Consider the following 16,588-nt stretch of genomic DNA (forward strand, 5'->3'; position numbering starts at 1 on the left):
TACCAAGATCAAGTTTCAGATCCACTTTTGTCTACTTATAAGAAGGAAAACAGACACTCACTTCAGGTTGTAGTCTTTTTGCCCGCCGACTATAGCTGCTGAACTTTGAAGGCTGGACAGACTGTCTAAGGGGGATGCTGTGGGGTTTGTATTCCTTGTCTTTTTCCTCACTGTCAAATGGGCATGTATTACACTGATGGACAAGAAAAAGCCTGGGTCAGGAATTGAGTCACACTTACAAATAGCCAATAACCGCAAGCCTAAAAAATATTATAATTCAAATAACTCTACTCCTCATGCTCTTTAAATACAGTGCATATTCTGATAATTCTCCTAGGGACTTTATGAAAAAACTGAAAAGCAGAATGAAAAGAAACATGGTCCTTGGACTATGCAGTTCTGATCTTAAGTCTTATGCACCAGTCTGATTCATTAAAGGTCTTAAAAACCAGGGACCTGCTGTGGTAATAGGGTAAGTGTAAGTACTCTCTACTGTAAATAGATTGCCCAGGGCCAATTCTTGTACCTTCTGACTCTACCTACAGACTTCAAATTTCACAATGCAGGAGAAAAGCCCAAACAACAAAAAGAATAAAATTATATTAGGCCCCAAACCATCTAAGGTCCTCACCACAAGGTTGGCTCCAGACTGAAACATTTCATAGGGGTAAATAATTCGTTCATAGTGAGATCGTAGTAGAGAGCCAATATTTTTTCCTGGTGGGTAGTTAAGACGCTGGGCAACTCGGGCCCACCGCCGGTCCTTGCAAATGGCTTCATAGCCACCCTCCTCCATCACAATCTGAAAAAATAAAAAGGGCCATGAAAAGCTGTAAACACACTGGAGAGACCTTTAAAAAGAAATACAGTCCTAAGGCCTGAAATCTGGGGAATGCGCCAATGCCAACCATTTTAGGACCCAAATAAATTAAGAATGTTATCAGGTTCTTTCCTACCACAATGATACAATTTTCTACCACCAAGCACCCTCTATGGAAGGCCACTTAGCTATCTTCTTTGCCTATCAACTACTCTTACCTTACTAAGACTGTAGAGATCCAAGATCTTCCGCTCAACATTGGGAATCTTTAATGAAGAGCCTTGGATTTCCCAGAACTTTGCAATTTGATCCAAATAGTTCAGTTTCACTCTTGTCTGAGCCTGAGGAAGAGAAGGCCCTGTGAGGTCATATTCTTTAGCCTGACTTTCGGTCCAGTGTAAACCAGATGAAGAAGCAGTATCCTTATAGTACCTATAGTTCTTTACTACCTACCTTCCCATGAGCATCCACAAAAAGCTCAAATAAGCTGGGTCTTCAAGAGGAAATAAGAATTATTCTTGGGCTTCAAGATGGCTAGATCAAGACTTTTTAGGCTCTACTTAATGTTTTCCTTCAGTTAGTCAACTAAAGTCTACATATAAAGCAATCAGAAAGACTAAAATATTTTTCTATTCTATGTCAAATTTGTTTGTCAAAATTCATTTTCTGAATTATTACTTTCTTTTAAGTGAAATGAGCTTCTAGTCATTGATGCTACTGAAAATAATAGCGGTAAAATAAAATGTCAAACTATTTGCTTTCTATATTTAATACTAATCTGAATATAAACACTTGCTTGACTACTTGAAGACGCAATCCTTGCTTCTGACAGCCTATTTTATTCAAGACCTCTTAAAGACCCTTTTTCTGCCTTAAGGAAATTCAAAATGATATGAAAGGTTGTTATGGGGAAAAGAAATGATAGCTCTAAGACCATTCTATTCCAGAATACATGAATCATTTCCAGAAATTTAAGGCCTTCCTCATATTCCTACCATTTACAAAGAATAAAAATACATTCTGAAAAGATTCCTCAAAGATAAATATTCTGAGAACGAAGCTGTAGTTAAAATTAAAGGTATACGATTTCAATGCCAGCTTTTTAACTATATTATTATAAAACTATTAGCCAAGATTAGAACTTAGGTTCTCTATAAAAGTGAACTTCACAATCTTACCTCCAGTTCATTCAGCCTCTGGATTCGAGGAGTAAATCTAAAGTTATCAACTTCTACTGCAAAAGGAGGTTGCCAGTCCTGGAAGGAGTAATAAAAATAGACAATGACAGCACAATAGAGAAGGAAGAGTGTAAGAACTATAATTATTTGTTTTCACCTTCCTGGTGGTGTATTTTCAAAGGCCTTCAATGATTGCTTCTTAGAAACGAAGTTAAAAAAAAAAAAAAGCAACCACACACACACACACAAAAAAAACCCTATTAATCCCATGCTCTTCTTGATGTGTCTCCTTCTCAACACTCAAAAAGAATCAACAGAATAAAAAAACAAAAAAACTCTCCACAACCTGGACCTAGAAGCCAACTTTAAAGGGGTGTGTGGAGGGCACTGATGAATAAACATAACGCCTTAAGAATTAAAATGAACCTAAGTTGTAAAAACTGTTTTAGTTTCAAACCTAATCCATTATTTCTTTCTATCCCCAGTACTGTGGAAAATTTGTATGTAACTGTTACAATCACCAATACTAAGAAATACATAAACATCTAAACAGAAAAAAACAAATGTGTGGACAGACTGAAACCTTAAGAGCAGTGTGCTGTTCATAAGGCTGACAATTATTGTAGTTATTACGTTGTTTAGTATCATAACCCTGATTCATCTGTTTGCATTTTATATTTTTAATTAAACCAAATTCCTGCCAGTTTCAATTAATAGTTTCGCATATGAAATTAACAGGGGAGACCTCTCCCGAGGCCCTCTGCCTTTTTGTTGTTGTTGTGGTTTTCACACACTCCAAATTTAAGGAAAAGTAAAAATATATTCCAGGCCAAGTGGCCAATAACAATACAAATTTCTATCTTATTGGCTGTTTCTGTTATAAATGAAGTCCTTCTGAGTACGTTAAACTTCTTCACTGTAAGCACAAACATAGCTAATATTTCCGGCTCATAAATGGGTGAATATATCAATGGCTTAGTGCAGAAACATTCCGAGTCAAATCTTAATAACCACAAAGAATGTGGCCATGTTATTCGGATAAGTTTCCTGACGCCCATGACTTGATAGTATGATGAGAAATAAGCCAGAAGGAGTCAAACTATCAGGACTCTGTGTTCCCAAAGCTAAGGCCTTGTTAGGTTAAAGGAAGCCTCAGGCAAATCAAAGCGTTTACTCCATTCCAAGTTATGGTCTGGCGACTTACCGCAGGTGGGCGTATCTTGCAAATGCCTGACTTCTCCGCGATGGGCCTGATTTTAGCTATGTAGCCAAGAGGGTCTCGAAATTCTGCCCAGCTGGGTTCGAAGACCGGGCACTCTGGCGGCGGTAGGAAGTCCTCCGACATCGGCTCCATCTCCAACCTGAATGCTAAGATGTAAAATTAAATTCAGTCTTTTCAGCGATGCATGGAACTTCCAGCTAACACCGCGGCTCGGAGGAACTTTACTTGCTTCCAAATTCCAGAATTAGTTTAATCTCTGTAGTTGTTTACTAAACCTCATGGCTCTGTTTTGCAGCCACCATCTTGACCCTGAGCTTTTCGTTTGCTAGTGTAGTGTCACTCCGCGGATCTATTCTTTACGCGTTATCCCTAAACCTGACAGTTGTTTTGCATGATAAGTAAAAGATGAAAACGAAGGACCGAGTTCACCACGGAAAGACAGTCATACCCTCGGTTCGAACGACCAAATTAAATATTTTCCCTGCAGAACCTAAGAGACTTTAAATACAATCGACGGATCTTTTTTTTTTTTTTAAATGGAAGTACTGCGCACGTCACGCCTGCGCAGTAGAAAGAGAATCACGAGCAAGCGCAGTTGGGCAGAGAATTTGTCACACACTACTCCAGTTTTGCCGAACGATGAAAAGATACAGTGATATTGTTTCTGTTCTTTTGCGGATGCACGCTCCAAGGAACTTAATGTGTTTACGAAAGTCCTTACTAACTGTCTCTTAAGACTGTATTTCAGGCTCCTTAAAATTGGCTTTTGTGAAGAAAACGCGTTACTACCATTTTACAATCCTGGTGTAATGATTTATTTTCATATACTTTGTTTCACTTTACAACTGCCTTGTACATATTATCATTGTATTTACAGGAAAAAAGTGCTTAAACTTGTATAAAATGTGTTACTGAAACGTGTAAAATCTACAGAAGAACATGCTTTAAAAAGAAGGCTGTATGAGAACAGGCAATAACAGCCCTTTTTAAGGTATCATTTTAAAGTACCACACAAGTAGGATAAAAAAATTCTTCTTAGACATATCACTAAAATAACAATTGACAGAAGGAAAATAAACTGGATATCAAAATAAAAAATATTAAATTTCAAAGGCCTTATTCAGAAAGGGAAAACACAACATGCTGAATTGGAGTGAGTTGTTTTCAAATCATATATATGATCAAGAGATTTACCTTAAGAATATTTTTAAAACCAGTTGGGACTAGACAACATTCCAAAAATCCAGTTTGTGTGTTAATAACAAACAAGCCCAAACACTGGTTGCCTTTCCCCACCCCAAGAGCGAACAGTTCATCCACAGAGCTTGAACAGATAGCAAATATAGGGTACGAAATGCCAAACGATGGAATAAAATAAACTCTCTGATTTCATTCCTCACAGACGTATTACACTTAAGAGGAAAACAGAGAACTGCTTGATGAGAATGGGAAATGAAACATTTCTTTTTAGAAGTGTACTTAAACTACACCTTGTCCTTTGTTTTTTTCTTCATTGGGTGTTTAATGTACGGAATCACAATGATCCGTATTTTTTTCTTTTTTTTAAAGATTTTACAATCCTGGTGTAATGATTTATTTTCATGTACTTTGTTTCACTTTACACCTGCCTTGTACATATTATCATTGTACTTAGAGGAAAAAAGTGCTTAAACTTGTATAAAATGTGTTGAAAAAAGGTATTACACTTTGCTGCCTGGAATTTTTTTTTAAGAATATTTTAAATTTCTTTTAAAAGAGGTAGGTGAAATACAGTGGCTTGCTGATATTTATTAGAATCAGTTTTATATCTTCCTTTCTTGTTCCTCTTCTTTTTGTTGTTGTTGTTGCTGTTGTGCTGGAGATGGACCCCAGGACCTAAGTGACACATTCAAAGGTTATTTTACTTTTCTACACATTTTGCATTGTTTTCCTATCTTATATATTTTTGAATAAGGTGGAAACATTATGAAGAATCTGTTTCTTTTAAAATAGTTTGAAAATGAACTTGTGGGTCTCATTTTGAAGATAATACAGGGAAAATCTTTGCTTTTAGATTTGCTGGTTTGATTTAACTTTAATAGAATTTCGTTTTACACTACTCTTGACATTTCTTTCCTTGTGGTGCTGGAAACTGGACCCTTAGGCACTTAGCCACTGAATTAACGTTCCCAGTTTTTTTTTTTTTTTTTCTTTTTTCTTTTTTCTTTTTGAAACAGAGTATTGTTAAGATACTGAAGCTGGTCTTGAACTTGCAACCTTCTGTCTCAGCCTACTGAGTTGCTGGGATTTTACGTGTGTGCCACCATGCTCAACATAAATTGTTTTAAAGCTTACATTTCTCAGCTTTCTCTTTTTTTACCAGTTTTATCTTTTTTTTTTTTTTTTTTTTTTTTTTTGTCTTTTTCATAAAATCAATTACCATGGGCTAGGATACTAATATCCCCTGCAAAAATAAAAAATAAATAAGTAAAACAAACAACTATAACAAAATCTGAACTGGTTAATAGATATTCTCCATCCCTGAATCGCTATCTACTTTTTTGTCACTTTGGAACTGAATATTTTGGATATTAAGCTAAAATGGAATCATACAATCTGTACCTGGTTCCTTTTCTTTCTGTCTTCTTTAGTTTAGTGCTTCAGATTATCCATGTTGCATTTATAAGAACTTAATTTTTTTGTTATCATTGTGAAATATATAATATAATATATAATATAATTCATCATTAACCAGTTTTTAGACATTGACATTTGTGCAATTGAGGTGCACAAATCAGAATTTTGATTATTTTTTCAAATAAAATTTCATTATAAAGATATATCAATTTTTGCTTAGTCATACACCAATTGATGGATATGTTCATTGTTTCTACTTTTAGCTGTTGAGAAAATTGTTCCAACTAGTATTTGTATTCAGGTTTTTATGATCATGTATACATATTTGCAATATTTTTGTGGTTACAGGACTCCAAGTAGAATTGCTGAGTCATAGAGATAAACATTTGAAAAACTCTCAGAGTTCTCCAAAGTAACTACATCACTTTAAAACTTAAGAGTAGACAATAGTTCCAGTTTCTTCACATCTTCCTTACACTGGCATCTAATTTGCCATAATGGCCATCATAATAGTCTGTGGTATCTCATTATGAATTTTACTTTGCATTTCCTGAGTTACCAATGATATTGAACATCATGGCATGTGCGCATTGGCCCTCTATTCATCTTCTTTATAAAAATGTCTTTTGAAGTTCTTGGCCCATTCTTTAATGTTTTGATTGTTGTCTAGTCCCAGCTGTTTTTAAAAATATTCTTAACTTAAATCTCTAATCATATATATGATTTGAAAACAACTCACTCCAACTCAGCATGTTGTGTTTTCCCTTTCTGAATAAGACCTTTGAAATTTAATAGTTTTTATTTTGATAATATTCAATTTATTTTCCTTTTGTCAATTCTTATTTTAGTGATATGTCTAAAAAGAATTTTTCTATCCTAACTTCACAAAGATTTATTCCTGTAGTGTCTTCTAGGATTCTTATTTCTATTGATATGATTATAGGTAATAGTGGAATTCAAGCAATATATTCATATATACATATAATATAATATGATCATATCCTAGTACCTCTCAGGATCTCCTCTTCTTCCATTCCTCAATTCTATTGTTATTTCTATTTTCGTAATGTCTTTCTTTAAACATTTTTTTCTCTCTGGCTTTTATATTTGAGGGAGAACATACAATTTTTGACTTTTTGAATCATACTTATTTTGCTTATGATGCTCTGCAGTTCCATACATTTACTGGCAAATGACATAATTTTGTTTTATTTTATGTTTAAGTAAAATGGTACTGGGTTTGTATACCACATTTTTTAAAATCCTCTCATCTGTTGAGAGACACAGACTGGTTCTATTGCTTGGCTATTGTGAATTTTCTTACTATCAAAAAAATATGTATCACTGTAGTATACTCAGTTAAATTCTTTGGGGAAAATACTATGGAATGGTATAGTGTAGTCATGTGATGTTTCCATTTCAAGTCTTTTGGGGGAACTTCCACAGTGTTGTACTATTAGTTTTACTAATTGTACAAGTGTTTCTTTTCATCCTTCCTTGCCAGCATTTATCATTTCTTGTATTCTTGATGTTTGTTACTGATGTGGGAGTAAGATGAAAGTTCATTGTAGTTTTGGTTTGCATTTCCCTGATGGCTAAAGGTATTGAACATTTCTGTTTTTTTTTTTTTTTTTAAATTTGAATTGTATTTGAATTTCTTATTTTGAGAAATGTAAATTTAGTTCATTTGCCCATTTATTAACTGGGTAATCTGTTTTTTTTTTGTTTTATTTTGGTGGTGAACAAATTCAGAGAATTATCAACAAAAAAATTAACATAATGGAGGAACTTTGGGTTGGGTAGAGGGAAATGAGGTGGGGGGAACTCAGGGGAAGAAAAGATGGTGGAATGAGACAGACATCTTTACCCTATGTACATGTCTGATTAAAGGAGTGGTATGAATCTACTTTGTGTAGAACCATAGAAATGAAAAGTTGTATTCCATTTGTGTACAATGAATCGAAATGCAGTCTGTAAAGATAAAAATAAACATTTTTAAAATTAACATAAACTAATAACTTTTCCATTTACCAGTAACAAATTAAATAAATCAAAAAAACAGCTCCATCCACCACATTTCAATAAACAAATAAATACAATAGAATATCTAGGGGACTTTACAATAAAAATAATAGAACAGTGAACAAAGAAGTAGAAGAAACAAGAAGAACTATGTTCAGGTATAGATAGAACTAATACTGTTAAAATGACCACATCATAAAAACTTATTAGCAGATTTAATGCTGTTGTCGTGAAAACGCCAATACCAATGGCATATTCTTAAAAGTACTAGGAAGAGTAGTCCTCAAAATCATATCAGAAAACAAGCAGAATAACCAAAGCATTTCTGAGCAAAAGGAGTAATGTTAGAGACATCAAAATACTACATTTCAAATTATACTACAGAACAACAATAACAAAAATAGCTTGGCACTTAAAAAAGATCAGTCATGAAGACCTGTGGAACCAAATAGAAGACATACAGATAATCCTTGCAGATACGTTATTTGATCCCTGACAAAAGTATCAAAAGCACACATTGGAGAAATGACTCATTATTTTAACAAATGATGCTGGAAAAAATGAGAGTCATGTGCAGAACATTGAAGCTAGAGGCTTATGAGTCATCTTCACAGAAATCAAAGTGGATCAAAGACTTACATAGTCCCGAAACTGTGCAACTGCTAGAAGAAAACACAGTGGTAAAACTCCAACATATAGGTGTAGGTAAAAACTTCTTGACCTTTTACTGCTCAACAAATAAAACCAAGAATTGGTAAATAGAATGTCATTAGATTTTAAACAGGCTGCACAGTAAAAAAATCAACAATGTGAAGAGAGAGCCTGCAGAATTGTAGATAATCTTCGCCAGCTACTGAAAGCACATGAAACAGAATATAAAAAGGAAAAGAAAATAGAGGCAGACCTCAATGAACCAGCAATTCAGTAGTGAATGGGCACATTTTTGAGGGGAAAATGAAGATGAGTCACCAAGAGGGGCTGGGTTTTATAGGGAGGAGCCAGGGCCAGGTCAGGGGAGGAGTTTTAGTGGGAGGACTCATTTAGGGCAGGGCAGGAGGGCAGGTATGGGAAAAGTAAGGGAAGTTGGATGAGGCCTATTGTCCATATCCTCCGCTACTCCTCCAATAGAAGATTAATATTCACAATATATAAAGAACTCTTCCAGGAATCTTATAGGTTTAATATTTACATTAAAGCCTTTCATACATTTTGAGTTAATTTGTGTATGCATTGTGAAGAAAATATTCAACTCTACATGGTGGGATAAAATACCAATGAAGTTTTTCTTTTAATTTCCCAGATGTCTAAATATGTTGAAAAAAAAAAAAAAAAAAAACTTGTTTTTCCGTTTTGTTTTATTCTGAACAACACATTACATGTGGATCTGGGACAAACTTGGGTCCCGGTTGCCCTCTAGTGCTGAAATAGTGACATGGCACTAACCACAGTCCCGGGGCAAACCTGCAGCATTGTAATAGTTGAAATGTTCACAGTTTCAGAGAAAATGAGTAATTAGCTTGGAATTTCTGGAAGGACAAGGAAAAACAAATCTGAATTATGAAGATTAAAATTAACACCCAATTCTTCAATGTGCAGATGGCATATATCTTTATGCCAACGAAGTTCAGGAAATTTCTAGGAAGTATTACCTCAATAAATGAAAAATTGATGTCAACTGTTATGGTCCAGGATATTGGCTCAGCTTGCTGCCAGTATTCTGTCTCTACCGCACAACATTTTACAACCCAGATTGTCAGTCTGTGAACATCCTAGCCAGCTATTGGTCCATTCTTCAGCCTGTGAACATTCTCAGCAGTCATTGGTCTGTTATTATTAGCCTGCAAAATCAGACTACTTAAGAACAGCTCCACCACCATTCTTTCTGTCGTTCTCTCTCTCTCTCTCTCTCTCTCTCTCTCTCTCTCTCTCTCTCTCTCACACACACACACACACACACACACACACACATGCTGCCTGCAGACACACTGCCTGTTCACTTAATAAAATCTCTTGTGAGAGTTCCTGCATCTGGAGTGACTTCTGGGTGCTTTCGCAGGATATATGGGCCCTCACCAGACAAACTCCATTTTATCCTGAGACTCCTTTTCAAAAAGGAATGCTTCTCCCACGAGAAAACCCCACCTCTGCAACCCACATCTTTCTTAGTACATGCTGTTTGGCAAGGCATAGTGGCTGAATAACGTTTCTTTTATTCTTGTGCAATGTATTCTTGTGCGGTGTACCCTAACTTGAGTTATTCTGACCCTTGTTCTACTTTGCTATGGTTTTGACTTACTGGTAGCTTTCATTTTTTGCTTTAAAAATATACCTTACCTTCTACAAAGGGTCAAAGGTTACAGAGGAAACTTGCTTACTGCACTTTTGACCTGCAGGCAAATATATTTCCATGTCCTGCTTTAAGACTGACCCAGTGATTTATTTCAAACATGCCAAAACGCAACTATAAACTCTTGGATGAAGAAATAAAAATAGTTGTTTTAAGGAAATTGAGTGACCTTCAAGAAAACATAAGGCAATGATTCAATATTCCAAGAAATTTTACAGAGCATGAACAGTTAAAAATCCAAATTATTTAGCTTAAAAGTACATTAAATAAAATTTACAACATGATAGAAGGCATCAGTAACATAAGAGGTACTTTCAAACAAAAGAAAGTGCTATTAAGCTTGAAGGCAGGCTATTTGAAACTGTAAGAGATCTTTTCTTCAACGAACGTATTTGGTGTCTTTGTCTATAACACACCAAAAGTGTTAAACAGATTTAACGCAATTTTTATTAAAATCCCAATGAAATTCTTCATAGAAACAAAAAAGACATTATAAAATTCATTTGGAAATTGAGAGACCCAGAATAACCAAGGCAGTCCTTTTTGAGAAAAATAAAGCAGGAATCATCACAATATCAGAACTTAAACTATACTACAGAGTCATAGTAACAAAAACAGCATGGTATTCATACCAACATGTATATCAGTAGTACAGAATACAACACACAGAAATAAACCTGCATAAATACAGTTATCTCATATTAGACAAAGAATCCAAAAGCATTCACTGGAGAAAAGACAGCCCCTTCAACAAATGGTGCTGGGAAAACTGGAAATCTATATGTAGCAAAGTGAAAGTAAACCTCTATTTCTTACTCTGAACAAAACTCAACTGAAAGTGTATCAAAGACTTAGTCACTAGAACAGAGACCCTAAACCTAAAAAAAGAAAAACTAGGCCCAAATCTTCACCATGTCTGCTTAGAAGCTGAGTTCCTTAACAAGCTCTATTCTAATCTGAAAGTGCTCAAAATGTTTCTTTTTATAATAGTTGTTATTTATATCTTCCCTTCAAGTAACCATGATCATAAAAATAGCCCAGGTAAAAGGGCAAAAAGAAAAATATTCTAGTATTTGAAAGCAAAGAAATAATAATAATGATTGCAATAATAATGATGACATAAAAATATCTTAATGGACCAGTTTCTAAAATTCTGACCACCATATCTCAAGAAAACTTATGGTTCAAGCATTTGTCACATCAACACTATAGGCAGCAACTCCAGTGAATGTTGTTTTTCATCATGAATTAAAACATCCAATCATTTGGAGAAATTTCCATACAATTTTGGGGGAAAGGAGCCACCTCTTCCCCCCAAAATGATGTCATAAACATGACCAAGTTGAATAGATATCCACCTCAAGAATTTATGCCAGTTTTTTCAGTCTTGTAAAAGAATCCAGTAGGTGACAGGTTGTAATGGGGTACAGCACTTCACCTGTAGTGTGGGAAAAAGAGGATTGAATCTGCCTGTAACCAGGTTGCTGGTTGTCCATAAAAAGTGTCATCCTAGTCATAGGCACAAGGTCATATTGCATCGTATGCCTGACGCAGGAATGTAGGTACTGTCTTTGATATACCACAATTTGGGTGGCCTGCAGACATTTCAACACAGAGATACTTTTGGATATGTTGACTTACGTATTTTTCACAGATGTGCCCATCAAACCAAGAATTGATTTTTGATGCTGTTGGGGGCTCCCAGGCACTGGAGCTTTGCTAGACTGGCAGGATCATGCCAGCCTGCAAAGTGTTGCTAGGAATCTGGGGATTGTGGAGAGTGGTGACAGAGGATGGGAGAGCAGTGACTGAAATGGGGAGTCTCTGATGACTCCTTGGCTGTGGCATGCCTGGTCCTGGGAATGTTTCTGTACAAGGCACAGGATGCCTAGCTGCTGTGGCAATGCCCTGCATGAGAAGGCTGTGCAAGAGTCCTATCACTCTTACCTTGATCTCAGGCACACAGCTCCCGGGAAGGAAGGAACTCTTATGCTAGACAACAACGTTTCTCCAGCTCCCTTTCTTCTTCTTCCCTCTTTACAGTAATTTTAAACAATCACTACACATAGATCCTAACATTGCACTTTGCAATTGTGGATTGCAACTACAGAAAAGTTACATAGATGTTCTATTTTCTGTAACTTTCCTGAATACAAAGAATAATAGTTGTATAGTGTTTTACCTGATAGTGAGACATATATAAATAAAGATTGCTGGCACAACTCTTTAGATCTGCATCATCATCAGAGAGCAGAGATCCACCTGATTCCAGCTTAATCCTCAAAATCTGTGTCTGTGAATCTTTATTTTCCAATCCCTCTGCGCCTCTTGCTGGGCCTGAGAATTTGGTAGAGCTGGTCGTGGCAATTGGTGGCCTGTACAGATTGGGACACAGGGGAACTTTCTTCAGTCATTAGAAAACTGGACACTCCCAGAGGCATGTAAGCTAAAAAAATCCTCAAAGGTAGGGAGGTCAGGGGAGTAAGTCAGAGTCAGGTGTAAAATATGGGATATACAGGATCCAGAGAGAGGGAATAATCATGATATGCTTAGCAAGACAGAGAGAGTTCTGTTAGAAGAGCCCAGCTGTTAGAATTTATAAATTTCATTACTAAAACTTTTCCCCAATTTTTTACAGAAGGAGTGGTGAATGTAATGACATGGGCAACTGGCATGCTGCTTAAAGTTAATCTTACAGCTTGAGAAATAAAAAAGAAAAAAAAAGGAGCTCTCCAGAAAGAAAATAAACAAAAGAAAAAATTATAACAACAGTTTTCCTTACCTCTTAGTTTCTCTGCTGGATCTCCATCTCTCCTAGGTTTATATTTAAAAATGCAAATTATAGAGCCTGCTGCAGTTACAAGGCTTATGAAAAACCTGTTAGGACAAAAGGAAAAGAGTGTCCCTTTTTAAATTCAAACTGCTTGGCTGGCCATCTTCTTTGTTTTCAGTTGACTTTCTGAACCAGTTCCTCCCTAATGCTACTGCACAGAAAGAGAAAAGTGGAAGATTCTGAATGTACAAACTTTCTTTTGCTGACTTATTTTTTATTTTTTCCTGAGTGCTTCACAGACTTCCACATTGTTTAGATATCTGAATTGACTCTTATCTGACCTAGAAGTACACTCTGACGTGATGAAGATGTTAGTATTGTGACCATGTAATTTTTTTCTTTAGAAAAACTCCTGTTTTTAAAATTCTGCATAAATTAATGTGTTTTTCTGATCAGTATTATTTTATCTATCTAATAAGGTTTTTACACTCTGTCTTTGTTCAGAAGGCAATTTCTCCAGGGTTAGATCTTAAATACATTACACAATTGTTTTTAATAAATCCTAAGGAGGCCATATAAACATGGTGATGTTGGGAACAGTCTGATAGCATCAAGGACAAATAGCAGGCTACCTGAAATTTTTGATTTCAGTGTGCATCATGGCTGTTGAATTTTATACCTAGCATTTCCAATTGGACAGGACTATAATATTTTTAAGTCATAATATAAAAGTCTTATGGGTTCTATTTTAATTTCTAATAGATTAAATCTAATAGAGGCTTTAATATACATCAATGAGTTTACCTCCTACCTGTGGCGCTCCACTTACAAAAAGTCACAAAATTTTTATTTTTTTATCTGTTTTGTGTATTTATGCACACTTGTGTATTATGTTGCTGGGTCTATATTTTATGTGCATTATATCAAAATTGGCATTTAGACAAATGAGCACTCAACAATTAAAATTTAATTAAAGAGATGGATCTAAGTAATTTAATTCAAATTAAGTAATCAGTTAAAAATAAAGATGTCTTTACAGTTTTAACTCACAAATTTGTTGTAGGTGATCAGACAATTAATGAAGTGTTGATTTCTGTAAAATGTCTGAAGTGTAACGTAATAGCCATTGCTTCTAGGATTTTTCTTCAGGAAACAGATGGTTAATACAATTAAAATGAGTAAATTAGATTTAGTATAAATGGGATTAATTTCATAAATATGTTTTCTTAAATCGATAAATTTAAAAAGGTCATGGCAGGGGATGATTTCCTTTTAGGGGCTCTTCTCTGCTGGGATTCCTGCTTCGCCTAAGACACCTACATCAATTGCCTCCATGATGAGGCATCCCCAAGATGATAAGGCAGACAGACAAGGAGTCAATGATGAGGAACAGCATATAGATAGGAACTACCAGTCTTTGGGGTACTTCTCCTGTCAGTTTCGGCAGTTCCCTGATGGCAGTAGTGTAGCAGCTGCCCTAGTCCAGACATGTAGGCAAGCTGAAGCAGCAGTAGTGCCAACAACAGCTGCTACAGAAGCATGTCTTTAATTAAATTTTAATTGTTGAGTGCTTCACTGCTCTCCTCAGTGAAGCCTTCTGGGCACTGGATGCTGATCCATCAGAAGTCTTGATGGTCCAGTCAGGGGAGGCAGTAGTTGTCTCTGACCCTGACGATCAGAAACAGATGAAGCAGTCAAGGGTGTTTGGGTGGGAAGCCACGGTCAAGTGTTCTCCCCACAAGGCATTATGCTGGGCACCAATAAGTCTTCAGAGGGCTTACAATAGTGTCAGAGTTCTGGCCCCCCGGGGATTTTCTCTGTCTCTTAGATGTCTGTCTCCTTAGAAATCACTCTCTGCCTACTTGTATGGGAGCCGCTGTCCACATGCTGTAGGGTTTGGGACACCTTCATCAGATATGAGGTTAGTTCCTGATAGGATTTGCCTTCTTGAAGCATTCTCTGACAGAACTAATAATTACTATTCGTAATTAATCATGGACTAGTCAAAGGGCCTCTGGAGGTTGCCGTTTCTCCTATGGAACCCTACTTGTATATCACTAGAGCCCACAGCATTGGGGCACACTGTGTGGAAGCTGAACCACGTGGCTGCCAAAAATTTTATGTCTCACTCTGATGTACCACCTGGCTACCTATCAATTTCCAGAGGAGGGCAGCACTAGCAGAGGTGTAGGCAGAAAATGGAGGGGCCATCACAGCTCCATTTCTTAAGCTGTAAACTTGATCTACTTCTCCTGACACACAGTTGGCAGCCCTCTAGGGAGTAGCTCCCACACTTTGCTCGGGAACACACTGTCAATCGGCCTGGCCCTCCCAGCCAGGATGGTCAAGTCTCCCAGAAATGGCCATCCTTTCAGCACATGCAGCTCCAGGAATGCCCTGTAGGCTGGAGAGGGTCCAACAAATCTTCAGTTTCAGGTGAGCTTGCCGGGCTGAGCGCCATCTAGGGAGGATGCTTCTCCAGGCTTTCCTACTGCAAATTGATCCCCTGGTGGTGGGGAATCCTCTGTTGCTCTCCTGCCTGCTGGTGAGCTTACTATGGAGTTTCAATCCTGGGGGATACAGGAGAATCCTGTGAGTGCCAGGCCAGCTGTGAATGTATTGTCTTCTGCTTTTAGAATGCATCAACCAAGAAATGGCAAAAATTACTCTTTAAGGACAAACTTCTGGTCCTAGGACTTCACTTGCTTCTTTATTTATAGTCAATCTAAGTTTGATCTAAGTGATTTCTATTTTAACTCCTGTGGAAAGCAGATGAACCCCTAACTTGGGACTGTTACTGCCAGGAGGACAAAAAAGCCAAGCCTAGAAAATATTCCTTGCCAAAGGTAAGGATGGTATTTGCTTTGACTCTGGGTTCTAGAACTAACAGTAATCATATGTCCCAAACAATGAGTGTCCTTGGTACAGTAGGATAATTGCAGAATGTTCTTAGTACTGCAACAGTAAGATAGCTGCAAAAAATGTTTCTAGTTCTGTAACTTTTTAGTGCACAAAGAAACCTCTGATAACTTATCAGCCTTGAACAATTTATAATGCCCTTACAGTTTAACTTCCTGATTATGAGACCCTATGTGTGGAGATAGTTCTCACTCCACCTCCATCAGAGTGCAGTGTTCCACATGGCCCCACCTTTTCTGAAAATAGCTGTTTCTCCTTTGTCTCTATGCTTTTCTTCACCTCCTTTTGCCCTTACTCAAGAATTCTTTGTTGATGCTGCACTGGTCTGGGAAATACCCCAAAGTTTCATTGTAAAACATATTGATTCCTTAGTTACGGTGGTCATTTTTACAGTGGTCCTAATGCTAGTGGTTTCCAGAATTTGTCCTGGGGCTGATGCTTCAACCTTTGACCAGTATCTGTGCAGATAAATAACCCCTTCCCACTCCATTATACCTGCAGTCAACAGTGCACAGAATCAGTGGCAGGGAGAAACTGAGTGAAGAGAATGTATGAGTTCAGTGCTTGACCCATCTCCCTTGAGAAGTCAACAAACAAATAATAAATCACACACACACACACACACACACACACACACACACACACACACACACACCAAAAACTCAGTATTCCTGAATTCACATAAATTGTG

The 16,588-nt window shown here is 36.7% G+C and overlaps 1 protein-coding gene across 2 annotated transcripts in view; it reads right to left on the reverse strand.

Annotated features, from left to right (window-relative positions):
- The window catches only part of LOC306652046 (lysine-specific demethylase 5D), a 44,969-nt gene extending 41,243 nt beyond the window's left edge, over positions 1-3,726 (reverse strand). For both annotated transcript variants that reach the window (XM_079125109.1, XM_079125108.1), the window contains exons 1-5: positions 3,203-3,726; positions 1,999-2,076; positions 1,039-1,161; positions 632-802; positions 62-193 (exon numbers count right to left, since the gene is read on the reverse strand). In XM_079125109.1, the coding sequence (XP_078981235.1) occupies positions 62-193; positions 632-802; positions 1,039-1,161; positions 1,999-2,076; positions 3,203-3,352 (654 nt within the window). In that variant the 5' untranslated portion in view covers positions 3,353-3,726. The remainder of the gene's footprint in view (positions 1-61; positions 194-631; positions 803-1,038; positions 1,162-1,998; positions 2,077-3,202) is intronic.
- Positions 3,727-16,588: the final 12,862 nt, after the last annotated feature.

Source organism: Sciurus vulgaris, assembly GCF_902686455.1.
Source record: "Sciurus vulgaris genome assembly, chromosome: Y".
In the NCBI taxonomy this organism is placed as follows: domain Eukaryota; kingdom Metazoa; phylum Chordata; class Mammalia; order Rodentia; family Sciuridae; genus Sciurus; species Sciurus vulgaris.